The sequence below is a fragment of the Panthera onca genome, chromosome E2, assembly GCF_046562875.1.
Source record: "Panthera onca isolate mPanOnc1 chromosome E2, mPanOnc1 haplotype 2, whole genome shotgun sequence".
Taxonomy (NCBI): Eukaryota; Metazoa; Chordata; class Mammalia; order Carnivora; family Felidae; genus Panthera; species Panthera onca.
Genome location: NC_138353.1, coordinates 47,301,951 through 47,328,232, shown reverse-complemented (window position 1 = coordinate 47,328,232; position 26,282 = coordinate 47,301,951). Strand labels below are relative to the sequence as shown.

General features: G+C 40.0%; 1 protein-coding gene across 4 annotated transcripts in view; it reads right to left on the bottom strand.

The window, feature by feature from the left end:
- Positions 1-2,146: 2,146 nt before the first annotated feature.
- PHLPP2 (PH domain and leucine rich repeat protein phosphatase 2) overlaps positions 2,147-26,282 on the bottom strand; it is a 75,428-nt gene continuing 51,292 nt past the window's right edge. For 3 of the 4 annotated variants that reach the window (XM_060650240.2, XM_060650242.2, XM_060650243.2), the window contains 9 exons: positions 25,071-25,166; positions 22,936-23,091; positions 19,738-19,938; positions 15,496-15,658; positions 15,144-15,274; positions 14,405-14,515; positions 13,386-13,580; positions 10,234-10,465; positions 2,147-6,977 (listed from right to left, as the gene is read on the bottom strand). In XM_060650240.2, coding sequence (XP_060506223.1) covers positions 5,823-6,977; positions 10,234-10,465; positions 13,386-13,580; positions 14,405-14,515; positions 15,144-15,274; positions 15,496-15,658; positions 19,738-19,938; positions 22,936-23,091; positions 25,071-25,166 — 2,440 coding nt within the window. In that variant the 3' untranslated portion in view covers positions 2,147-5,822. The remainder of the gene's footprint in view (positions 6,978-10,233; positions 10,466-13,385; positions 13,581-14,404; positions 14,516-15,143; positions 15,275-15,495; positions 15,659-19,737; positions 19,939-22,935; positions 23,092-25,070; positions 25,167-26,282) is intronic. The other variant, XM_060650241.2, reaches the window with a different exon arrangement.

The following is a 26,282-nucleotide window of genomic DNA, read 5'->3' as shown; positions in this document are numbered from 1 at the left end:
TTTTTCACTTATTTTAATCTAAAGTTTTATAGCTGTTCTTATACTTTACTAGTCTCAGATTTTCAGTTGTTAAATGCACCTAGAAATACATGCATTCTTATGACAGTTTTTTTCCCTAATTGCTCTCTTGCTTTTCAATAGCTAATTGTTTTTTTTCTGTAATATCAGTTTTACTTCCATATTATAAATGAGGTTAAACTATTAATAAGTTCAAATTCTTAGTACATTTCTAAAAACAATCTATTTCCACAATGCAATTTTGACATAAATCTCAGATTCTCTAATTTACAGTTAGTAAGAAATCAGCAAACATAAGCCTCTTTCAACAGATGTGAAAATGACAATGAAAGAAAACTAAGTCAATGTCATTTTCCCCCTCCTTACCCCCCCAACTGCTCTCCTCCCTGGAACATATTACCTTTCCTCTCCTGTCCTTTCAACAGCTATTTCTGATAGAACCTATTGAAGGTGAAGGATCAAAACAAAACCTCATACAGAAATGAGAAAATATCTAATTATACTTCTACAAAAAGTAAAGCTTGGAGGAAAATAATCAACTGAAAATCTGCATTACTAGGTTAACATAAAAACATTGTGCCGCAGAAAGCTGCTTCTTCCACTGTCACCCTTGGCCTCAAGGCAGTGGCCAGAGTCCCACAGCTTTTAACTGAGTGGTAGACAGGAAGTTTAACAGCAGCAAAAATCAAAGAACCCGTTCCTCACACACACCCCAGAAAAGCCTTCCTGCACTGCCCCCGGCCCCGCATTATCTCCCGAGACATGTTCCTCTTACAGCTTTCCCCATGAAATGGGGACTCTGACCCATCTAGACCCCAGCACTGTGCCCAGGGCAGCTGCAATACTGCTCCCGAGATTCCCCTCCTTCTGAGGGATCGGAGTCCATCTGTCACTGTAAATCACAACCTTCCACGTGTGGAGTTTCATAACGTCCAAAGGCTTTAGCAAACCTCATCTTATTTTCTACTACTTGTCTGATAGGCAAATCAGGACTTACTGTTCACTTGCTACAGGTGAGATGAAGGTTCGAGGTTAAGTGGCTTACCTAACAGCTGACCTTTTGTTGAGTGCTCACAATATACCAGGCCCAGTACTGGGCTGAGGCAGCATTTGTTCACACGATCTCATTCAAGCTCACAACTAACTGATGGGAGAGATGGTGTTATTTCCATTTAACAACAGGAAAACGGAGTCTTGGAAAGGCTATTTAACTTGCCTCAAGTCAAATTTTTTAAGTAGTAGACACAAAACTAACCCAATATGTTCAGAACATATTCTGAGAGACTAAGGTACTCTCGTGGCCTTTGGTGTACCAGCGAATTCATATCACACAAAGCAGAGAAGGAAGATTTGACTTCTGCCACCCCGGAATAGGGAGCTGTGCGTCTCAAGAAACTCAGGCATTAAAGCGTATACAGATGGTGCCCTTGGGCCCAGCACATTGAAGGTGTTCAATGAACAGGTAATGAGCCCAGGTTTTAAAGTATTCATTCGGCTAGATAAGGAGGAAACCTGCAAAATGATTTCAATTTGGCTGTTACTTGGAAAGGAACCTCATCTTGCCTGGAAGTCCAGATTATGCGAGACGAGCAGCGGGGGAAGGTGGGAGGACAATTTAGAGGCTTAACTGGATTGTAAGTATTTTGTGAGTCAAAACCACCACTATGTCTGAAGTTCTGACACTGAAACCATTACATTAGGACAAACACGTCAGACAGACAGCTGGATTATCCAACTGGCTCTTCTGTGTTATCATCAGCTGTACGATTTAAGAACTGTAAATTACAATTGAGTTACCTCTAGTCAGCTAACAATCTGCATGTGAACAAGGACTGTTTCCTGTCTTTGGGATTTCTTTAAACATATAAATCAAGTCAGAATAGGTTTCTTAATGTAAAAAACCTTTATTGCTATTTCAGGTTAAGAGGTGACCAAAAATATTCTTGCCTTAACTCACAGCTTCATAGAGTGCCATGGAATGTGGTTTCATCTGTTATCTTCCTCTAAAGCAAAAAAAAAAAAAAAAAAGGCAAAAAAATTCTGTTTAAGAAACTAATTCTACATACAAGTTAGAGAAAATTACAGTTTCATGCCAAAATAAAATATTTATAAAACAATAGGTATTCCATTTTAAAACGAAGCCATGAAAAAGATACTCCATTTTATTTTATTTATTATCGTTATTGTTATTTTTTACAAACAATAGATTTGCTGCAACATGCTCTGGCTCATATTATTGAATTAAAAAATTTAACACATTTCAAAAATATCAAAAATACACTATCATGAGTCTTAGGACTACAATACAACAATGATTGCACAAAACCATAAGATATGAACTCACTGTCCGGATGACATCAACTGGCAACAGTGAGAGAAAACCCTATAGCATCTGGGAGAAGTGCATGAAATTTAGAATACAAGGAGCTTATGTGTGATTGAATGATCATCAAATGAAGGAAACAGCAGGATTTACTGTAGCTGCTTTTCTCAATCTAGGAAGTGCTTACCCAACTATGGGGCAAAAGTCACTAACTGGAGAGAAAGATTAACTTGCCTCCGTGGTTGGGGGAGTCTGAAAAGACCCCACCCAGAGGGAAGTAAAAAGTGATGCAACACAGTTCTATAGTGATGCTGCAGACATCACTGAATGGCTTGGAGACTAATTATTTAATAATTGGTACATTTATTGATAACAGCCAAATGCTCCCTTATGGAGGTCTCTTCATTAATAATTATTGAGTAGATAGAGAAGGTGAGCCTGTGGCTTGCAAGTACCTGCTTTCGCTGAAGGTCTACAGGGAAAGAAGAGCATCGTTTGATATTCAGTAGACAAACCAAACCTAACTGGCTCCATCTCCCGGAAAATAGCACTCGCTACAAACAACTATATTAGCACCCAGTGATTACCAAGCTGCTTGTGTTGGCTCTTCTATACACCAAGGAAATGAATTCATCAACTTATTGCACACATACACTCTACAGTAGTATTATAATAAAGCCCTCGCTTGTATCAGGAGTGCCAATTCAATGACTCTATGGCAGACTCTTTATGACATACTAGCATTCAGATTTTCAGATATATTTCCAATCCATTTGGATAAAAAGAATACCGTGGCTGCCAAGACTCATGTGTTTTTCCTTCTTCCATGGGACTCCTGAACTGCTCCAGAAGCAGGAGTGATACCCTTTCACAACTTCTCTTAAAGTTCTCTATTAAATGGGAGATACACACAGAGACCTGAGAATCATGCAGAGGCCCGAATCTCTGGGCTAGAGATCAACCGTACTCTGCCCACCTGGGGAACACATCCTCTGGGTAAAGTCCTGGGAAGTAGATTACATTCACCTGGAGACAGATTACTGGATTTTACCACCTGACAACCTAATCAACTCACACGACTGTAAATGACCTCATAGGTCAAGAGTTCTGTATATTTTTGGTAACAGGCGATGGCCTTTTTACCCTCTATTTTAATACAGAGCAATTATAGAGGGAAATGAATGAAAGGCAGTTACAGGAAAGAGTAGTTAGTTTGGTACAGCCTATATTAAAGGTTTTCAATGCAACCTAATGTTTCCTGAAAATAAACCTACCACATAAAAGAACATTTGGAATTTTACAGTTCTTCTGATGAAAAAACAAATGCATTTACTTTTGGTGAAATCACTTCAGAATGGGGTGTTCCCGATAAGTAGGGTGGGAAACAAAGACAAGAAAAGGGTTCACAGAGATAAAGGACTATTTTTAAGAAACTATACTAAGAAAGTGGTATATTCCCAAAGTAACTTTCTTTTTTAGACAGCATCACTATTCTGTAACTCAAAAGTTCTGCTGTCTGGGTAAGAAGATGTTTTACATCACCCATCACTATTATCTTGAGCTTTTTCTTCATTTTCGTTTCTCCTTCATTTTTTCCCCCATTTTCCCATATAAAAATAGGGCAGCAACACACTCTTTGTTCCCCTTTTTCCAGCGGCACCTCAACTTTATAGGAACCATTATATGCCCCATTTCAAATCAAGACCTGAGATCTAAAACTTTTTAGTAGCTGACCAGTAGTTTGATACACAGACATTTTCCTGGCAATGTGGGGACTCAAACTCAGATTTTTGAGGGGTTGAACTCTAGACGGCTACTTGGAGTGGTATGGAGTCCCCCAAGAATGTACCCCACTGACGCACACACAGCTATGGGGCCTTGGAGAAGATGAGGATACATAACCATTTGTGGAAAGATCATCTGGTTTTCTACTATTGCTTTAACAAAAACTTCCAAAACACCCCAAAAGATATAGATAGACACATCTATATATATCTCAAATCTATCTTTAACATTTTGTTTCTCATAAAGCAAATTAATGGTCCCACACTATTTCTTTTTAATTGTGAAAGTATTCTAAAAAATTCAAAGCACATTCCCCATTGGGTAAAATCAAGCAATGTCAAAATTTTGTAGGAGTAAGTAGGAATTTTCCTAAGTAAATCTTCTAGTGGAAAAGGCAACAGAAATAGGAACTACATTTTGCTAGGGTTATGTGGAATGTGCAAAAAATACAGTAAACCAGGTTTTCTGTAAGCTTAGGATTTTCTCAATTAAGTCTTTCTTATATTAGTAATTGAGCCCAGTACTCTGAAACCATGTGAGGTGGATAAGCAGTGTTCAGAAGAGTACTCTGTTAAACATTAAAGAGGTGAACTCAACTCATTTCCGACACTTTAGAAAACTGTCCCTCTACTCTAGATTAAGAGAAGGGGCGTGTCTAACCCATGAGCTCCATCCATCCATCCATCTGTTCGCATTCAGCCTCAGTCTGTGCAGAGTCCCCTGCTACACGCAAGGTTACTTGGACGCCAACAGCATCAGCCTTGGCCCAACATATGAGAAGGCTGGTGGCCAACTCCATCACGTGTTGTGGGAAGAGGCCAATCCCCAAATACTTCTCTGGAGATCTGCTGGGCGATTCCTCACAGGAGCCACATTTGTCAAGGAGTTAATCTCTTTTTTCTGATTTGGGGGGGAAGTCGTTTTAGTCCTTTCTCCTTCCCCATCTTCGTCCCCAAGGATGCTACTCTCCCCAGTTGGACATCCAACAGTTCAATGATTTCCCAAGGCCCTTCCTAGTCCCCCCTCACAGAATGTGCCAACGCCCGATGATCACTGTGTCTACAGACAGAGGTGCCGGGCTGCCTCTAAGAAGACTGGCTCGAGTGCAGATTCAAAAATAAAAAGTTCACAGTCAATGAAAAGTGCTCTCATTACATTACATACATAAATTATCTGTTTGATTGGTTCTACATTTCCAATAAACATCATTTCGAAAGGCTGTATTCTCGTAGAGAAGAATGAAAAGCCATGTGACTAGTCACATCACATCCCATCAGTTAGGTTGAGATATAAGGTGATTTCTCTGTCACAGAGATCCATCAGCAGCAATTAGTGAAGAGAATCAATCTTCAGTTATTTCCTCCACAGAAATAGCCCCTTTCCTGCCCAGGCAGGCAAATTCTCAAATGATCCTAGGAGAGAAAGGGTTAATGGCAGGTGGTAGGATTGATACAGAAGAACATCTGCTCTCTTCCCAATGACTCTGGGAATTCCAACGCAGGTTAAATGTGAAACTTAACACTGATGGTGTTTACTAGCTTATCCGGAGCAAGACCCTGATAGCTCCCACCATTTTTGGCTCCAAGTTCTAACCCCCTAAGCTATGGTTTAGAAATGCAGAGGCAAAATGCCTCTGGAAGGATCTCTGCCCCGACACTACACAGCCTTCCCTGATACCACAGCTCCTGGGGGAGGATTACAGTGCTGTGTCAAACTCCTCCGGGAGCTCGGTCCGATCCTCTTCCCTGGGCTCAGGCTCCGGCCTGCCCTCCTGGTGCTGTTTCATCTGCTCCTTCACTTCTTCTTCCAGGTCACGAGGAACAACAAACTGATCCTCTGGCTCCAGCTGCGTCGGGGCAGCAAAATAGCCAGTCTTCTTCTTGGGTGCTTCTGTGGCCACCTCAATGAGGTTCAGGCTATCTTCTAGGGGCACAATAGAGCCGTTGGAGAGTTTCTTTCCATACAGGCAGGAAGTAGAGGGGGACTTCTGCAACTCCATCTTGTCCTTGCTCACTGGCAGAAGTATGCCACTGTTCACACTGTTCTGTCTTCGGATCCCAAAAAATGATCCTCTAGCATGTTCTTCGGGACACGGGGTAGGAGAATTCTCTGTAAGAGTGGGGGAGTTCTCAAGATCCCTTCCCCTACAGCAGTGGATATCTACTTCTACTTCTACCTTACTGCCATTTGTTATGACTCCTTCCACAGGCTGGTCGTCATCACTGTCCAGGCCATTGTCAGACTGGTTACTCGAGAAAGTCGCACAAGAAGGCTGGCGCTGAAAAACCCCAGAGGTGGGTGTTGGATGAAGGCTGCAGCGCCTTTCTGGCCTTGGAAGCAAGCCAGCATCCAGGCCAACAGTGTTGTGTTCATCAGAAGCAGTGGACCCCACCTCACTGCTCACCTCTGAAGTGGACATCTCACTGCCAAACTCAGAGGCAATACCACTACTGGAGGAAGGAGTGGTTGGTTTGGGGGGGTCTTTGATAATGGTGGTTGAAGCAAACCCCACAGGACCTGGGAGGGTGAGCCCATTCATTTCACACGTGCACCCTTCCTCACCAATGTTCAAATAAACCACCATTGCCCCCACATTGTCCTGACAACCATAGCTCTGGGCTAATGTGCACAGCTTCTTGGCAGCTGCTAATGGGTCCTGCACGTGGCGTACCGCGTTGACAGCTTCTGTATATGACAAGTGTTCCCACAATGCTTTGTTTCCCAGAATCAGCAACTCATCTTGAATGGTAAGTGGAGTGGCAGATATGTGGGGCTTGGGGAGGATCCAAGGGTAGAGGTATGTACAGCCCAGCATCCGGGTACAGCAGGTTACCCCATTCACTTTGTTGTCCTGGAGACAAGCAGAATGCAAATTCTGAGAAACAAGCAATAATGACGTATAATTTTTTTATCTTTCTAGATCATAATGCCTGGGGCTATACAGTAAAAGAGAACGGACATATTGTACGGTTTTTCCGAGGATTTCTATAATTTTTTTTTTTTAATTTTTTTTTAACGTTTATTTTTATTTTTGAGACAGAGAGAGACAGAGCATGAAGGGGGGAGGGGCAGAGAGAGAGGGAGATACAGAATCGGAAGCAGGCTCCAGGCTCTGAGCCATCAGCCCAGAGCCTGACTCGGGGCTCAAACTCATGGACCGTGAGATCGTGACCTGAGCTGAAGTCGGACGCTTAACCAACTGCGCCACCCAGGCGTCCCTGGATTTCTATAATTTAAATGGACTTACAAAAATAAATGTACAGAATTCTAAAAGGACAAAGTATCCTGTGGTCGTTACACCAAATAGTTCACAAGACTGAAGTTAAAACCAATTAAAATTAAGTGGCTAGAAGGCACCTCCATCTCAAAAGGTATTTGCTCTCGGGGCACCCGGGTGGTTCAGTCAGTTAAGCGTCTGACTCTTGAGGTCATGATCTCACTGTTTGTGAAATCAATCTCTGAGTCAGGCTCTGTGCTGACAGTGTGGGAGCCTGCTTGGGATTCTCTCTCTTCTTCTCTCTCTACCCCTTCCACACTCTCTCAAAATAAATAAATAAACTTTAAAAAAAAAAAAAAAGAGAGAGATTTGCTCTCAATGAAGCACAGGCCTCGGCATGTCCTTAAATAGAGGATGATCTGTCAGAAAAACAAGAAGTAGAGGGGCACCCGGGTGACTCGGTTAAGCTGCTGACTTCAGCTCAGGTCATGATCTCACAGTTTGTGAGTTTGAGCCCTATGTGGGACTCTGTGCTGACAGCTCAGAGACTAGAGCCTACTTTAGATTCTGTGTCTCCCTCTCTCTCTGCTCCTCTCCTGCTCTCTCTCTCTCTCAAAAATAAACATTAAAAAAAAAAAAAGAAAAGAAAAACAATAAGTAGAACAATCATTAATTCTCCATCACTAGTATTCTCACAGAGTCCAAAACTCAGGTGGGTCATTAAAAATGATTTCTCACTGGGGCACCTGGGTGGTTCAGTCAGTTAAGTGTCCAACTTCTGCTCAGGTCATGATCTCACGGTTCGCGAGTTTGAGCCCCATGTCCACCTCTGTGCTGAGAGCTCAGAGCTCAGAGCCTAGAGCCTGGAGCCTGCTTCAGATTCTGGGTCTCACTCTCTCTCTGCCCCTCCCCTGCTCATGCTCTCTCTCTCAAAAATAAAAAATAAACATTACAAAAAAATTTTTTTAATGATTTCTCATTAAAGGCACAGTTGGGACTGAAAAGATTAAGGAAGATATTAAATGGCTAAGAGAATCTTCGTAGCTAAAGCATTAAATAATCTCTAAAGCTATTTAGCTTAGAAAAGTAAAATCTGAATTCCATGGCATAATTTACCTACTGTAAGGATCGTATGAAGAAAGAATAGCGGATCAAGTCACAACTGATAGAATTCTAAACGTAGAGGAAAAGGAATAATCCTAGATGCAGGTGATTTATTTTCAAGAGAAAAATCAGGGGTGCCTGGGTGCTCAGTCAGAGCCTGCTTCAGATTCTGTGTCTCCCTGCCTCTCTGCCCCTGCACTGCTCTTACTCGGTCTCGGTCTCTCTCTCTCTAAAATAAACATTAAAAAAAAAAAAAAAAAAGATAAAAAATCAAACAAAGCCTCTGAAGCCATCAATATATCTGTTTCACAGCTGCAGTGACTCTCTGGGTAACCATCCTGGCCCTCTCATTTACCAGAATTTGTCATAAACTCTATATTTTAATTTCCTCATGTGTAAAATGGAAATAAAAACACTTCTTTCATGGGGATTATTCTGAAAATTAAATAAAATAATAGGAGTAAAGTGCTTAGCAAATAATAAATGTCTGTGGTTAAACTAACATTTATAAGAATAATTCCTGCTTGCCTAGGACACCCCAAGAAAAATTACCTAAATTCTGAAAAACAAATTAACCATAAAGTTATCTTTTGTTTGTTTTGACTGAAAGACCTTTCTAAGAGCAACGCCTCAGCTTTCCAGAATCTTCTTTGTATCAACCCACATTATAATGGTACTTTTTTTTAGTTTTGTGTTCCTTGGGTGGAGTCAAATCTGCGTAACCCATCCACAGAATTCTGACAGACAGCCCAGAAATGGGCCCACACAAATAAGGTCCCCTGATCTTTGCCAAAGGAGCAAAAGCAGTTTCTTAATGGAGAAAGGACAGTCTGTTCAATGACTGCCGCAGAAACAACTGGACACCCACATGCAAAAAAGGGAAAAGGAATCTAGACCCAGAGTTTACATCTTTCACAGAAATTAATTAAAAACAAGCCACAGACCTAAATTAAAACATGAGACTTCTGGAAGATAACACAGAAGAAAATCTAGGTGAGTTTGCTAATGAGTTTGCTAATGAGTTTGTAAACACCAAAAAGCATGATCCAGGAAAGAAAAAAACTGTAAGTGGGCCTTCTTTAAAACTAAAAGCTTCTGTTTTGCAAAAGGTACTGTTAAAAAAAAGACTCTAAGAAAATATTTGCAAAACAGATATTTGATAAGGACTTGTATCCAAAATATACAAAGAACTCTTAAAACTCAACAATAAACAATCAAAAATGGGCAAAGCATCTGAGAATTCTGCTTTGTAGTAAACAGTGTTCACATGCAATTGCTAAAGTCTCTTTGAAAGCAAAAATGTTACTCTACTAAAAAAGGAGAGAAGCTATAAAATAGCACAGATATTGATGCTTCATTACAAAAAAACAAACAAAAAAACAAATTAAAAAAACCCACCAGAGCATACTAAGCCATACACAGTATACACAGGAAAAATATTTTGAAACTTTGCATTTCACAACAGGGATGTCAAACTGTAGAATTTTCTCTTTTTCTGTTTAGAGTAACAAACCAGAGGAATTAAAAATTAACCAAGGGAGACATTTACATTTATTTTACATGCCAGCTATCAATCTGAAGGATTGCAAACTAAGACTTTTCATTTCTAATTTGCCTTTTCTTTTTGCTAGTCATTAACTGCTCTTTAGGTTTTCTTCTAATACTATTATCTGGATTGGATACAATTTACACAGCTTGATGGGAAGAAAATGGAACTTCACTGCCTGTATGTAGAACAGCATTCACTAGATCTGGGGAGAAGTAACTGGCAATGAGTGAAATTCACCTCTGTTATGATGGCTTTCTGGTCCTTCACCCTTTGAGCCTCCTCCGGGTCCTGTTCCAGGCTGAAGACTTTCGAGAGTGGCACTGGCTTTCCACCACGGCACAGGACTGCTTGGCACGTGCCGACGTTGGCCACAGTCAGACTGAAACTACTTGTTGGGTCAGCAGTGTCAGGGCGGATATAACAAAGGAGAGCGGAGGAGCCCAGCTTCTGTCCAGCCATTCCCAATTTTCTGTTAAGAAGGAAAAGAAAACAGGGGCACCTGGGTGGCTCAGTTGGTTACGCTCAGGTCATGATCTCACAGTTCATGAATTCAAGCCCTGCATCGAGCTGACAGCACAGAGACTGCTTGGGATTCTCTCTCTTCCTCTCTCTGCCCTTCCCTCTCTTTCTCTCTCTCTCTCAAAAATAAGTAAACTTTAAAAAAAAGAAAGAAAGAAAAGAAAGCAAAGACATGGTAGCTAGTTTTAGAAGCGGCAGTCCTTCATGTCCGTGATTTCCTTGTTTCTCTGCCACATGACTGTGAACCAGCCTCACCCGTATCCACCTAAAGGCAGTCTCTTGCTACAGATGATGGTGAAGAGTTCTGCCTTCCATGCTCAGTGGACTGAGGAAAGAAATTTTACAAAAAGGTTGGGGGTAGGGGAGACAGTGAACATACATCTTTCTCTACTGCTTCTGCTTGGGTCTGATCCTAGACTGCAGTGACCTCATTCAAGTCACTTGCAACTTCAGCACATCAGAATCACCTGGAGGGCTCTTTAGACTAGGCTGCTGGACCCCACCCCCAGAGGTTCTGATTGGGTGGGTAAAGGGCTGGCCCAATAATCTGCAAGTCTAACAAGTTTCTGGTCATGCTAAAGGTGCGGCTCCTGGAACAAGCCCTCACTCAGTCTTTACGTTCCTTGAAAGAAGGGTCACACTGTTCCTTCTAGATCTCCCATACACATGGCATCCATTCCCTAGCACATGGCACACAATGCTAACCACAGGGCAGGTGCTAGGAGAAAGATCTGGTTGCAAATTCCAGCTCTGACATGTGCTCATTGCAGATCCTCAGCAAGATATTTCTCTGAGAAACTTGCCTGATGAAATACCTACCTCTTTCATTTGTTTGGAAAATTAAAGATATGGTATGAGGAAGACTTGGTCTTCTGGCTGGCTCTGGGAGGTGCTTCATAAACCAAGTTCTCTTTCCTAAACTCTTTATTTCGCCAAGCTCCTAGCTCAATTCTATTACTGAAAAATGACTCCTTTCCCAGCATCTTTGCTTTATGTTATAATGAGAGACAAAACTGGTTTGGGCTCCAGGCTATTCCATCTCAACCTCAGCGAGACAAGGTCACCACTGCTCAGCTGTGCGTGTCCTTCACAGAGCCCACCTGATACGCAAGATGTAATATTAGCTACTAACAGATCTTCACTAGTTTGGTTATGTAGAGTTTTTGCCCTTAAGTGGCTTAGAAGATTAAATGGTCAACTTTCTTACACCATACACAAAAATAAACTCAAAATGGATGAAAGACCTCAATGTAAGACAGGAAGCCATCAAAATCCTCAAGGAGAAAGCAGGCAAAAACCTCTCTGATCTTGGTCGCAGCAACTTCTTACTCAACACGTCCCAGAGTAAAGGGAAACAAAAGCAAAAATGAACTACTGGGACCTCATCAAGATAAAAAGCTTCCGCACAGCAAAGGGAATAATAAGCAAAACTAAAAGGCAACTGATGGAATGGGAGAAGATATTTGCAAGTGACATATCAGATAAAGAGTTAAATACCCAAAAATCTATAAAGAACTTATCAAACTCAACACCCAAAAAACAAATAATCCAGTGAAGAAATGGGCAAAAGACATGAATAGACACTTCTCCAAAGAAGACATCCAGATGGCCAACCGACACATGAAAAAATGCTCAACATGACTCATTATCAGGGAAATACACATCAAAATCATAATGAGATACCACTTTACACCTGTCAGAATGGCTAACATTAACAACTCAGGCAACCACAGATGTTGGCGAGGATGCGAAAAAAGAGGATCTCTTTTGCATTGTTGGTGGCAATGCAAGCTGGTGCAGCCACTGTGGAAAACAGTATGGAGGTTCCTCAGAAAACTAAAAATAGAACTACCCTATGACCCAGCAATTGCACTACTAGGCATTTATGCAAGGGATACAGGTGTGCTGTTTCGAAGGGACACATGCACCCCCATGTTTATAGCAGCACTATCAACAACAGCCAAAGTATGGAAAGAGCCCAAATGTCCATCAATGGATGAATGGATAAAGAAGATGTGGTATATATATACATACACACACACACACACACACACACACACACACACACACACACAATGGAGTATTACTAGGCAATCAAAAAGAATGAAATCTTGCCATTTGCAACTAAGTGGATGGAACTGGAGGGTATTATGCTAAGTGAAATTAGAGAAAGACAAAAATCATATGACTTCACTCATGAGGACTTTAAGAGACAAAACAGATGAACGTAAGGGAAGGGAAACAAAAATAATATACAAACAGGGAGGGGGACAAAACAGAAGAGACTCATAAATATGGAGAACAAACTGAGGGTTGCTGGAGGGATTGTGTGAGGGGGGGTGGGCTAAATGGGTAAGGGGCACTAAGGAATCTACTCCTGAAATCACTGTTGTACTATATGCTAACTAATTTGGATGTAAACTTAAAAAAATAAATAAAATTTTAAAAAAAGATTAATTGGCCAATCCTTAATAATAAGTATTCTAAATACACAAATCTGAGCAGTACTTTAACCCTTTGTAGGTCACTGACTCTTTGCAAAGACTCTTACAAAAGCTTATGCCATCTTCCTTCCCCTAAATGTACAAACTACATTGTACACACACAACCTTCTGCTCCCAATTTCTGGGCTTCCCAGATCCTCAGTGGCCTCTGGGTTCAACAGAGAAAACAGATGGCTCCCCAGGCTGGTTAAAGGACCAAAGTCCCCACATTACTCGGTGCTGATATATAAAGAACAGTCACAGCAGGAGGAGCAAGATCTCACCTTGATCCTATACCTGTAATTTAGACCCTGACCTTCTGGCTTAGTGAGATTTAGTTTTCCAAAAGCAGAACTGAGTTAGAGAATATTCAACCCACCTGCTTACCTGTGAGACACCAAGAAGGTGTTAGCCATGAAAACAGTGTCATTTGTTGACTGCTGTACTTCTTCCAAAAGCACATCTGCCATGGTGCACTGGAGTAGGCGAGGGAGCTCCTCATTACGGTCCCCGTCAAACATGCCATACACAGCTCCCACCCCCTCTGCAAAGTTATCCACAGCTAGGGCAGATATACACAGCCTGTAACACAAATATGAAAGAAACAAAGATCAAAGAAAGTTACGGTAAAAGCATTATTCTCCAGGGAACCTTCTTTGAAAAGTATTAGTTGAGGGTGGAAAGAACAGTAGTAAATTCTAATCTACACATGAAATAAGTATTAGATAATTAAGTAGCATCTGAAAGAGGTGATGTCATAAGAAGTGGGGGAATTCAGCCCCACTCAGGAGCAGTACATACTAGCTTTGCAATGCTGCCAAAGGCTGGAAATGTTTTCCCTTAGCAATGATTAATGACTAGTATGGCCAACATCCTTCAGCCAAAGATCCCCAGAAGCACAATGACGGTTGGACAAGTTGGGTTTATTATGCTTTGCAGCAATAGAGAATGTGTACCATGGAACTCTGGGGTGAATAGGTTAAGAGCGTGTTGGAGAAAATCTACTACAGGATTTGGGCTTTTGTTGGGTCATTTTGGGGATGGTCTAATGAAATAGGGGACCATCCAAGACTGGGTGCTATCAGAACATGGGGCCATTCTGTGGTTGGCTATCTCAGTAAATCTTAACTATAGGGAAAGAAGATTAGCAGGAGGATAAAGCTGTAATTGGTAAAGAAAGTAGCAGTCACCATTTTAGCCTTGAGAGGGGCTGTTTGGTATTTTGTGGACTGTACATTCATCTTGTGTTTGTCACACTGCATCACAGTCTCAGGGGGACCTTCTCTGAGGCTGGCATTCTATGATCTGTTTATGTCCCAGAGGAGAACAACATGGCCTAGCTTTCAGCATCAGATCAGATGTCAGGGGCTGCCTTTTTCATTTCTCTCCATGGCCAAGATACTCACTTATTTCTCTGCCCTGCCATCTCAGCCAGTCCATGGCTCCAGAAGGTTGATGTAACTGTAGAGTCGGTGGTTGGCAAAGGTTTCTGATCAATTTTCAGGGTTGTGATATGGCTGTGGGAAGTGCAGGAAGGGAAGGTTAAACCACATATCCTTCTGTGTTTTACAAAAACTATCCCAGCAAGAACATGTGTTTTTATAAAATCATCTGTTGACAGACCAAGATTCATTTACAGAGAGACTGCATGAAAGTAGTGTACTGATCTACTGGCCAAGAAGGAGGAGAAAGGAAAGGGGTAGGTAGGAGGAAGAAACAGGGGCCAAATATTGCTACAGCTGATACTGTTCATTTCAATGAAAAACGAAGCACAACAGATTTCAAAGTTTTAGCCAACTGTCTACTTAAATATTCTGATACAACAAAGTCTTGGTGCAATGAATGAGCCTGCATCATTTCTTCGATGACATAATGTAATGTAATCGGTGTCACCTAAGATGTCTATGTGAAAATATTCAGTGTGTGGGTGTGGCTGAGCAGTAGCCATGACACTGAGTTCTGATATAAATGGGCTGTCTACTGGATACACTATCCCTCCATAACTGAATTAAATGAGAGACTGAGGGGCTTTATGGCCTAATTCATTCTATTTCTTTAATCAAGATCTCTACAGAGCTTTAGGAGATCCACACATGGCTGGTAGAACTAAGAGACATGTGGATTCAACTTCAAAATTTTTCCTACCTAAATGTGTCCAGCGTCTTGTGTTCCAGAACCAGATTTGTATTTCCGGTCAGGTCAAGGTCTTGTAAAGTAGCAGGCAGAGCCTCCGGAATCAAGATCTCTGTCAAGTCATTGCAACTTAGGTCTACAAACTGAGAGGAAAATGGAGAAATCAAAAGAAAATACATCACAGAGAGTGAATTCTTAACTCCCTAACTCTCAGTCCCCTAGTGTATCCCCAAAGGAAACTTCATTTCTTCCCAGGAATCAATAAAATCTATTGTGATCCCAAACTGCCGTTTGCTTCCCCTTTATGAGAAGAAAACACCCTGCCATTTCTCCAGCAGGACACCATTCCATCACATAAAAGTACCTGGATCTGAGGCAACTGCAGAATTTCTGGGAAAATGCTGATGTTGTTGGAGTGTGCGACAAGGGTGTGAAGCCTTCTGCAGTTGGCTATGGTCGTGGGAATGGTTTTAAGCTTGTTGCCACTTAGGTTCAGTTCTTCCAACTGCTCCAATTTATTCAGTTTGCTGAAAAACAAATAACAACATAGCACAATGCACTCAAAATGAGAAGATGCCAAGCCAGTTTTATAGCAGCCACACACAGAGTGCAGCGGCAACCTGGTCTGCTGCCAGAGGACTGGTCAGAGTGAAACAGCCAGACACCAACAAAGGGAACGGCTCCTCAAGGTGACTGTTCCTGCTGAATCTCAGCCTCATCTGCTTCTCACTGTGTTTCAAGGACTAAAGCTTCCCTTGATTCTCTTATAGCTGCTAGACCTTGTGGGTATGAACATTATCTGACTTATGGGAAGTGGCTGAATCAGCACTAGCCCACTGTTGGAAGATTATTATGGTACTTGCTTGGCCACTGACTAGTTGCAAAATACTGTGATATTTAATGTCAGTGGATATCAATATCCTCAGCTATAAAGTACTAAATCATGACTAAGATTCCATTCAGTGTTTAATTTCTACAGTTACCTATTAATAACATAATCCATCTTTAGTAGACATTTAAGGAGTGCTTACTATATGTATAGCCATGTGCCACAAACTGTGATATAAGCAAATCACATTGTTCTACGGGACTAAGCAAAGCTTTCTACACAACAAGCAAAATGTCTTCAGACAGCCGAACATCTTTATCTAGATTATTACAAACTGCTCTGATTTATTTATAATTGATTTAAAAATTATAAAAATAATAAACTGCCATAATGTGGAGAAAGTTTGGAAAATAAATCAACAATACCACCAATCTGAAATTACTTTTCTCATTTTGCTAAATGAGATTCATATTTAGAATTTTCATATGCATATGTGTTTTATATAAAATTTATGTCCTACCAAAATTTTTATATGTGTATTTATTTTACATAAAATTTATATCCTTCCCTTTCTACATATCATAAACAATTTCTTTTTTTAAAGTTTATTTATTTTGAGAGACAGAGAGAAAGAGAGCGCATGAGCAGGGGAGGGGAAGAGAGAGAGAGGGAAAGAGAATCTCAAGCAGGTTCCACACAGTCAGCGCAGAGCCTGACGTGGGGCTTGAGCTCATGAACTGTGAGATTATGACCTGAACTGAAATCAAGAGCTGGAGGCTTAACCAACTGAGCCACCCAGGAGCCCCTCCATATATCATAAATAATGTCTATTGATAGAAAATTCATAAATACTTTTTAGTAACCAAACTCAGTAAATTAAAATTGTTTTCTTTCTGATTACAAAAGTAATGTATACTCATTGAAAAAAAAAAACCTGAAAAATAAAGATGAACAGAAAAAAATTCTTTTAATCCTACTACCAAAGATAATCTCTTATAATAGTTTGGTGGAATGTATTCTTGTCCTTTTTAATGCAATAAACTACATTTTTCAAATTAAAAAATGTTATATTATATATATTAATAACCCCACTCTTTTTAAATTTTCTTTTTAAATTTACTTAACAATACATTTTTAAAGTGTTCTCCTGTCCAAATCTCCTGTTTTTTCTCTTATACTACTCCCTGCTTGGATCTAACTTGTAAGAAGAAATGCAGGATCCCTATCTCAGCCAGTTTCTTACTGAGCACCCAGAACTACACTAGATTCTCAAAGTAGTCCAAAATAAACAAGATTCGGGGGCACCTGGGTGGCTCAGTGGGTTAAGCGTCCAATTCTTGATTCAGGCTCAGGTCAGGATCTCACACTTGGTGAGATCAAGTTCTGAGTAGGGCTATGCTCTCTCTCTCTGCTCCTACCCTCCTCACACGCACGTGCTCTCTCTCAAAATAAAATTAAAGAAAAAAAAACAAGAAACAGAAGATTTGGACTATGCCTATGTAATTAAACACTGTTCAGGAGATGATTTGACAGTGGACTTATTATTCAGTATAGAACATACATTTTAATATACCGCTCCTAAATTCCATTTAGTTTTATTATCTGTAGAGTACTTTAATTTTGTGTGATCTCTTCTTAATTCTTCTCTTTACTTCTAACCTATTTTCATAATCTTTAATGAGTTTTAAGTTTTGTATCAGCCTGCTTTTGACTTCCAACAATAAGAGTGTCATCAGATTAGGAGGAATTCATTAGCTTCAGAGTATTATATCTGGTATCTCCCAATAGCTTCATAAGCCAATATGACTTGTCAATGGTCTGTTTTCACTTTACAGGAACATATCTGAGGCCAACGGAATTAATCTGACAAGATTAAGATTCTGCATTCACTTTAAAAGCCATTGTTCAAATTCTTTGAAGGAAGTAATCTTGTCCTTGCTTGTCTTCTATAAGCTCCAAATACCTCATTTCATAAACATTCACAAAAATTATAATCTCTAAGGGTGCCTGGATGGCTCAGATACAGTGGAGTACTCTTGATTTCATCTCAGGTCATGACCTTATGGTCATGAGATAGAGCCCCGGGACAGGTTCCAGCCCCGGGACAGGTTCCTTGCTGGGTATGGGACCTACTTGAGACTCTCTCTCTGCTTCTCCCCTGCTCATGCTCTCCTTGTTCTCTCAAAAAAAAAAAAAAAAAAAAAAAAAAAATTATAATATCTCCATGAATTTTTCTAAGTTTATCACATTTCTAAGAAAATGTGTAAAATATCATCAGAATCAAAATAGCTTTGTTTTCCAATTACATCAAACATATAATTTCAAATTATAGTACAAATGATATAATTTTACATGATATATATAATTTCATTCAAATTATATCAAATGTCATTTTCATATAGTCTTCATTTTTGAAAACATGATTTTTTTTTTTCCCAACTTTTTTTTTTTTTTATTTATTTTTGGGACAGAGAGAGACAGAGCATGAACGGGGGAGGGGCAGAGAGAGAGGGAGACACAGAGTCGGAAACAGGCTCCAGGCTCTGAGCCATCAGCCCAGAGCCTGACGCGGGGCTTGAACTCATGGACCGCGAGATCGTGACCTGGCTGAAGTTGGACGCTTAACCGACTGCGCCACCCAGGTGCCCCAGAAAACATGATTTTTAATGAGTACTTTCATGGTATAGATGGATTTTTCTGGCATCAAATCTTCCCCAATTTTTTTTTTTATCAAATGTATTTTGGAAGATATTTATTTCTCCACGAACACTGTTTAAAACTTGGACAGCATTAAATATCTTGCTTATATTTTCTTATAGGTATAGCCTGGCTATATCACCTCTTCCTCCAGGAAGGCCAACCCCACCCCCAGGTACTGTATGGTGCAGTTAGCTACCTATGCATATTTTTAACATCCTGCATTCGTTCATTCATTCACTCATTCAGATTTTATTTTTTAAATTTTTTAAAATGTTTGTTTATTTTTGAGAGACAGAGGCAGAGTGTGAGTGGGGAAGGGGCAGAGAGAAGAAGAGACACAGAATCCAAAGCAGGCTCCAGGCTCTGAGCTGTCAGTACAGAGCCCAAGGCGGGATGGAAGAAACAAACCATGAGATCATAACATGAGCTGAAGTCGGATTCAACCGACTGAGCCACCCAGGCGCCCCCAGATTTTATTTTTAAGTAATCACTACACCCTTACGTGGGGCTTGAACCCACAACCCCAAGATCAAGAGTAACACGCTCTACCGACTGAGCCAGCCAGGTACCCCCAAATCCTGCATTTATTAAACTGCGTTGCAATTACCTATTGTCTATTTCCCTAATTTGACTGTAAGTTACTTGAAGACAGAGACTGTAACCTAATCACCACTGTTTCCCCAGTACTTATGCTGTAGTTGAGATACAGAAAGCATTCAAGATATGTATAAAACAAATAAATTATGGACTGAACAGTATATTATAAAACAGTTTTGACAAAAAAAGAAAAAACTTGTTTTCAGAATGTATTTCATAAGCTTGCACTTGTCTAGGCTGAAAATTCTCAGACTATTATTAAGTAATTACAACAAAAAATTAAATGGATTTCAGCCACGACTTCTGGTTATGGATACTTAACAAGTGGGTACAGATTTTTCCATTCAACTAGTAGAATCATAGCACTAGTAAGTTGCACAACATAAAGCACGAGTACCCAGTAAGATAGCTGTAACGTAGACTGGCAAATGCAGATTTCACACCATGTGTCTGAAATGACTGAAGTCTGCATCTGCTTACCTTGCAGGAAAGGTCTGTAGCTGGTTGTTTGCAAGATGCAAGATTCGCAGGTGTGGATGCCCCACCAGAACGGGCACACACTGGTCTGTCAGGAGGTTGTTCGTCAGATAAAGCAGCTGCAGAGCACTCAGACTCTCCTCTCCAGCGCCAGCAGATGGCAAAGATTCCAAACTGTTTGCAGATGCATTCAAGTATCTGAGACTGATGGAACACACACAAATCATCATTTACTTTATGGTTATTTGTTACCGTCACACCATCTCGGTATGGAATGCTGTCGTTTCATGCTCCCCAACCTGTAACACAAGTAATTTTCTCCAGGGTTTTCTCTAATTGATTTTACCTACCCAGCCAAAGTTCCTTTTATTCAACTCCTGCAAGCCAAGCAGAGAGAAAAGAATTCAGGCTTGGTTGTGCTTCCTGGGCTTCTGGGTGGCCTGATTCTAACCTAGCTTCATCTTTTACTGTCTGTTGTTATGAAAAAGGTGTTGTTGAATGTCATGTTCATGAATATCTCAACTATGAAGACATCCTTCAGAAAAGTTTTTGATTTTAACAGACCATATTTATTTAGCCAATCCCCTTTTTAGTCTCCTATAATGGGCATGTAGGCTGTTCACAACTGTTTGCTATTACAGACATCATAATGAGCAACTCTGTGTCCTTTTCTAATTGTTTCTTTAGACTATATTATCAGAAGCAGAATTTGTAGGGTCAAAAGATACATGTATCTTTAAGATTTGTATACACATACTATCAAACTAAACCACAGAAAGGCTATACCAAATTATACCTCCCACAAGAAGGATTTAAGAATGTCTGTTTGCTCAATCCTTTGTTAACACTGAGTATAATTCACTTTAATCTCTGCCAATCTCATAGGTAAAACAAGGTATGATGTTTAAAATTTGCCTAGCGTGGCATTTCATATTTATAGAACATGCTCAAATAAAAGGTAGCTAATATTATTAACCTTGTTGTGTGTTCTTAAGCCTTCTTCATATTATGTGATCCATATCCCTAATTAGCTCTTTAGGTGTTGAGGGTACTGTTTGTATGTGTGTCTTTGTAGGTCCCAAAAGTGCTCTGTGCAGTCAGTATTAAATAAATGTCATCAAAGGTTTGCTACAGCTACTCAGTAACTTCCTTACTACAAATCCTAAGGTTGTAAACTCATTTTATTCAAACTGTCATTAGAACTAAATGCAGTGGAGGTGTACCTGGGTGACTCAGTCAGTTGAGCGCCCGACTTCACCTCAGGTCATGAACTTGTGGTTTGTGGGGTTTGAACACAGCAGGCTCGCTGCTGTGAGCGTGGCAGCATGGAGCCTGCTTCAGATCCTCGGTCTCCCTCCCTCTGCCTCTCCCTCACACTCTCCCCCAAAAAAATAAATATTAAAAAAAAAAAAAAAAGGCTAAATGCAATGTTATGCATTACTAACAAATACCTGTTAATTAACAAGTTAAATTTTACTGCATTAAGATCCCATATAAACATTCCATAAAGAAAACTGCCCTCAAATATCTTCTAGAATTTCCAAAGATTTTTACTTTTAGGAAAATCCAACCAAGTATATTATACATTAACAGATGTATAAGCTATAAATCCAAACTACATTGAGATACTACCTCACACTGGTCAAAATGGCTAAAATTAACAACTGAAGCAACAACAGATGTTGGCAAGGATGCAGAGAAAGAGGAACCCCCTTGCACTGTTGGTGGGAATGCAAACTGGTGCAGCCACTTTGTAAAACAGTGTGGATGTTCCTCAAAAAATTAAAAATAGATCTATCCTATGACCCAGTAATAGCACTGCTAAGAATTTTTCCAAAGGATACAGGAGTGCTGATTCATTGGGGCACATGTGCCCCAATGTTTATAGCAGTGCTATCAACAATAGCCAAATTATGTAAAGAGACCAAATGTCCATCAACTGATGAATGGATAAAGAAGATGTGGTATATATGTACAATGGAATACTGTTCGGCAATGAAAAGGAATGATATCTTGTCATTTGCAACAACAGGGATGGAACTGGAGAGTATTATGCTAAGTGAAGTAAGTCAGTCAGAGAAAGATAGTTACCATATGATTTCACTCATATGTGAAACTCAAGAAACTTAACAGAAGACAGACCATAGGGGAAGGGAAGGAAAAATAAGTTACAGAGAGGGAGACTCTTAAATACAGAGAATAAACTAAGGGTTGATGCAGACAGAGGGTTGGGGAAAATGGGTGATGGGCATTGAGGATGGGACTTGTTGGGATGAGCACTGGGTGTTGTATGTAAGTGATATATCATGGGAACCTACTCCTGAAGCCAAGACTACACTGTATGTTAGCTAACTTGATGATAAATTAAAAATAAATAAATAATAAACCTTTAAAAAATGAAAAAAAAAAAAAAAGAGAGATGTATAATTTGCCAAAGAACAAGCCAGACACTTGTGAGCTAAATGCTTTTTGTATATACCCTGTAGCCTTATTTAAAGCACTACTGCTCATCTCCATTTTCTCCACTTCCAAACTGAAGACAATATTGCTTTCTCCCTACTGCAGAAGACTATAATTAAAACTAGTTTTCCCTTAATGGTGACATATGTATTAGACAGATAAACCTGATTACAGGAAGTAATTGGAAGACATACTATCTGTTAACTTATAATGAGAAAGCAAATAATACCTTTTGGAACAATTTTACCTTTAAATGCACAATTTTCAAAGTAGGTAGTAAAAAAGCAGTGCACATAAAGAATGTAACTTGAGGATAGGTCGATAAAGCAAGAAGCAAAACCTAAATTAATTTCAGTGATATGTCCTTTTATCCCAATGCAAAAGCTGAACACTTCCCAAGAAAGCTCTATCAGAGTACTGTGATTTTTCTTTAAGAGGTCATAAATGTATTCATTTTCTGAAATGAAAATCTGTTTGAAATTTCCCAACCTGTTTGAAATTGTTTACAACACTAAAACTTAAGTATTTGATGGTTATTTCAACCTTTGAGTTGAAGATTACTACGTCATACAACAGTGTCATATTTTAGTTCTTATAAATTACAAATAAATAAATCTCTACCTACAGTTAGACTGTGAGATAAACACTGTAAATATAGTTCCAAAGGTCACTCCAATGACAGTCAATGCAGTTTGTTGAGTCAACGATTCTGCTCTTCTAAATAAACCTTATAGTACTTACTTTAAGGCCTTGGAGAAGAGAGTATCTGGCAGCCTGGTGAGTAAGTTATGCTGAATATCCAGCACCTCAAGAGGGATGTGGTCCACCAGGGCTGGCAGGCTCTGTACCTGGTTGTGCCCCAGCATCAGTTTTCTAAGACTCAAGCTACTAAGAATTCTAAGGGGAACAGTACAAAGAAACAAATAAAAAACTCACTTAAATCATTTTTTCTGAGTCTGCCCTTGGCTATTTCACTGAAATCAGTAAACTAATAGAAACATATTTTTCTAGACAGTTTAATCACCAGTAGGCACTTGAGCCAACAAAGTGTCCATGACCATATGCTTACCCACCTCCCACCAGGAAGTCATTAAGGCCATTCTGGGAAAAGGTGACTTAATGAAAGCAACCAGCACAGAACAGACCTAAACAAAAAAAGCAATCTCTAGAATAAATTGACTTACATTTTAAGTTTAGACAGCACCAAAAATTCAGTTTATTAATACACAGTTTATCCTTGAACAACATGGATATGAACTGCATGGGTCCATTTACATGCAGGTTTTACACACACGCGTGCGCGCGCGCGCGCGTGTGTGGTGTGTGTGTGTGTATGCAGAACAGTATACCTGCTATTCCTTAGGATTTTCCTTTCTTTTTTTCCATTTTTTTCAATGTTTACTTTTGAAGGGGAGAGAGAGACACCGCACGAGTGGGGGAGGGGTAGAAGAGAGGGAGACACAGAATCCAAAGCAGGCTCCAGGCTCTGAGGTGTCAGCATAGAGCCCAACGCGGGACTCGAACTCACAAGCCGTGAGATCATGACCTGAGCCAAAGTCAGACGCACAACTGACTAAACCACCCAGGTGCCCCCTCCTTAGGATTTTCTTAATGAGATTTTTCTTTTCTCATTTTAAGAATATAGTATCTAATACATACAACACACAAAATATGATGTTATGTTATCAGTAAAGTTTCCAGTATACAGTAGGCTCTTAGTAGTTAAGTTCTGGGAGAAGTCAAAAGTTACACATGGATTTTCAACTGTGCCGGGGTCAGGACACCCCATTGTTCAAGGATCAACTGTAACTGATTATAATCAACAAAATTTATTATAACAAAAACTACTACTATCACTTAAAACATGCTAGGCCACTTCAACTATTAATTCATGGATATGAACTGCATGGGTCCATTTACATGAACATCAGGACTTGAACGAAGGTCTGATTCCAAAGGCTGCATTCACACCTACCACGCTGTAAGCCTCCAGTTTACTTTAAAGACTCCACTAGGTGATAAGCACACATTTTACATCTCAGTGCTATTGAATATATCATCCCCTCAGCCCCAGCATTTCCCTCTCTCCCCCTCCACATACAGAAATCTCACCATCTTGTAAAGGTCAACTCAAATACGCAATTCTCTCATGAAGCATTCTCTAACTGTTCAAAGTTGTTAATTTCTAAAGCATTTTATTTTATTTATTTTTTTAAATATGAAATTTATTGTCAAATTGGTTTCCATACAACACCCAGTGCTCATCCCAAAAGGTGCCCTCCTCAATGCATTACATTTATACAGTGTAATGACGAAGAGTGAAGACTTTGGAATAAGAACGACTACATTCAAATGTCGGCTCCCATCATTTCCTAGTTAAGTGTGGCCTTGGACAAGTTACCTAACCACAAAAAGCCTTCGTTTTCTCATCTGTAAGATGAGAATAACAGCGTCTATCTAATAAGGTGGTTAAAGGATTAAATAATAAATGTGAAGTTCTTAGAACATTACTCAGTTCATAAAACTTATCCAATACAAATGATCTATTAGCACAATCAGATCGCTGATCTATGCCAGTAGCCCTTGTTACATTTTATCACAGTTATCTGTGCACAAGTTTACCCCAACTATCCACTTACCAAGTTCCGTGCAGGCCAAGACTGTGCATTAGCCATTACTATTATGTAAGTAATATGTAAGGCTAAAATGTATTAGCCTTACAGCAATTCACACTGCCCTGCACTAGACAGGTACTCAATACCTACCGAACAAACAGATGAAAGTACCTTTGAAAGGCAACACAAATCTAGGAAAATAATTACACATACATACGGACATATATATATTAATGCATACATATGTTAACACACACATACCTCATGGGAACCTCCGTCAGAAGATTACAGCTCACATCTAGTATCTCCATCTTCTTTGCTTCACAGGCCCAATCAGGGACACACTCCAACAGGTTTCTACAGAAAATAATTAAAGGCATTGCTGCTGATGATGTGTGGAACTCTTTTCACTAGTCTGTAATGTATCTGTTAACCAGCCCTTGAGCTCCTTGCGGGCAGGAGCACGGGCCCCAAGGCATTCCTAGTGCATTACCTGGAATATGATACTAAGTGCTCAATGAATGCTGTTGACAGAAAGACAGACAAAGACAGAAACATGCATTATATTGGATCAATTATTTTACCTCCTCAAAGAAGACACAAAGGCTATGAGCAGTAGGAAAGCACACAAGTAGTGAGATGAAAGAGAGATGAGGAAAGGCAATGAAAGGAGTGGCATTTTAAACAAACTTTCAAGATGAGAAGGATTTCCACAGGTAATGAATGAATGAAGGAGAAGAGAAAGAAATTCTGGAGAAAATGAACCAAATGAATAGAAGTAAGGAAGTAGGGACAAAAGACAAGTGATGGGGGAAGGCTGCAAATCATTTAGAATTTGAACTCAAGCATTTAGTAGAGCACCGGGCAGATACTCAGTAAAAGGAATTCCATTTTCAGATGCTACTTAGCTTCGCTAAGGCTCAAAGTACCTGCTGATTGATAGATCAACTCAAGGCAGAAAGAAGTTGGCACTGTAGGAGAAACTCAGATACTGTTATGACGGCTAAGTGAAGGGAGCACTTTGCTTGACATGGATCAGGGCAAACTCCCCAAGAAATATGACATCTGGGTTGGAATTTGAAGAATGTTGTACAATGACCCGAGATGAGGAGGACAAACCAAGCAAGAGGTGACCCGAGATGAGGAGGACAAACCAAGCAAGAGGTGACAACATGAACTAGAGCAGAAACAAGAAAGGAAATGGCATGACGTATGTGGGGAATAATAAGCAGTCTGGTGATCCCAGAGCAGCAAATACAGAGCCAAATGGTAAGAAACAAAGCCGAAAAGACCTAAATCATGTCTAGAAGTTTGTGACTTTATCCTGCAGGTACAGGGGAATCACTGAAGGGTTTGTAAGCAGTGGGGAACACAGTCTTGTACTTTATTTATTTATTTTGAGAGAGAGAGAGAGAGCATGTACACATGAGTGGGGAAGGGGAGAGAGAAAGGGGGAGAGAGAGGATCCCAAGC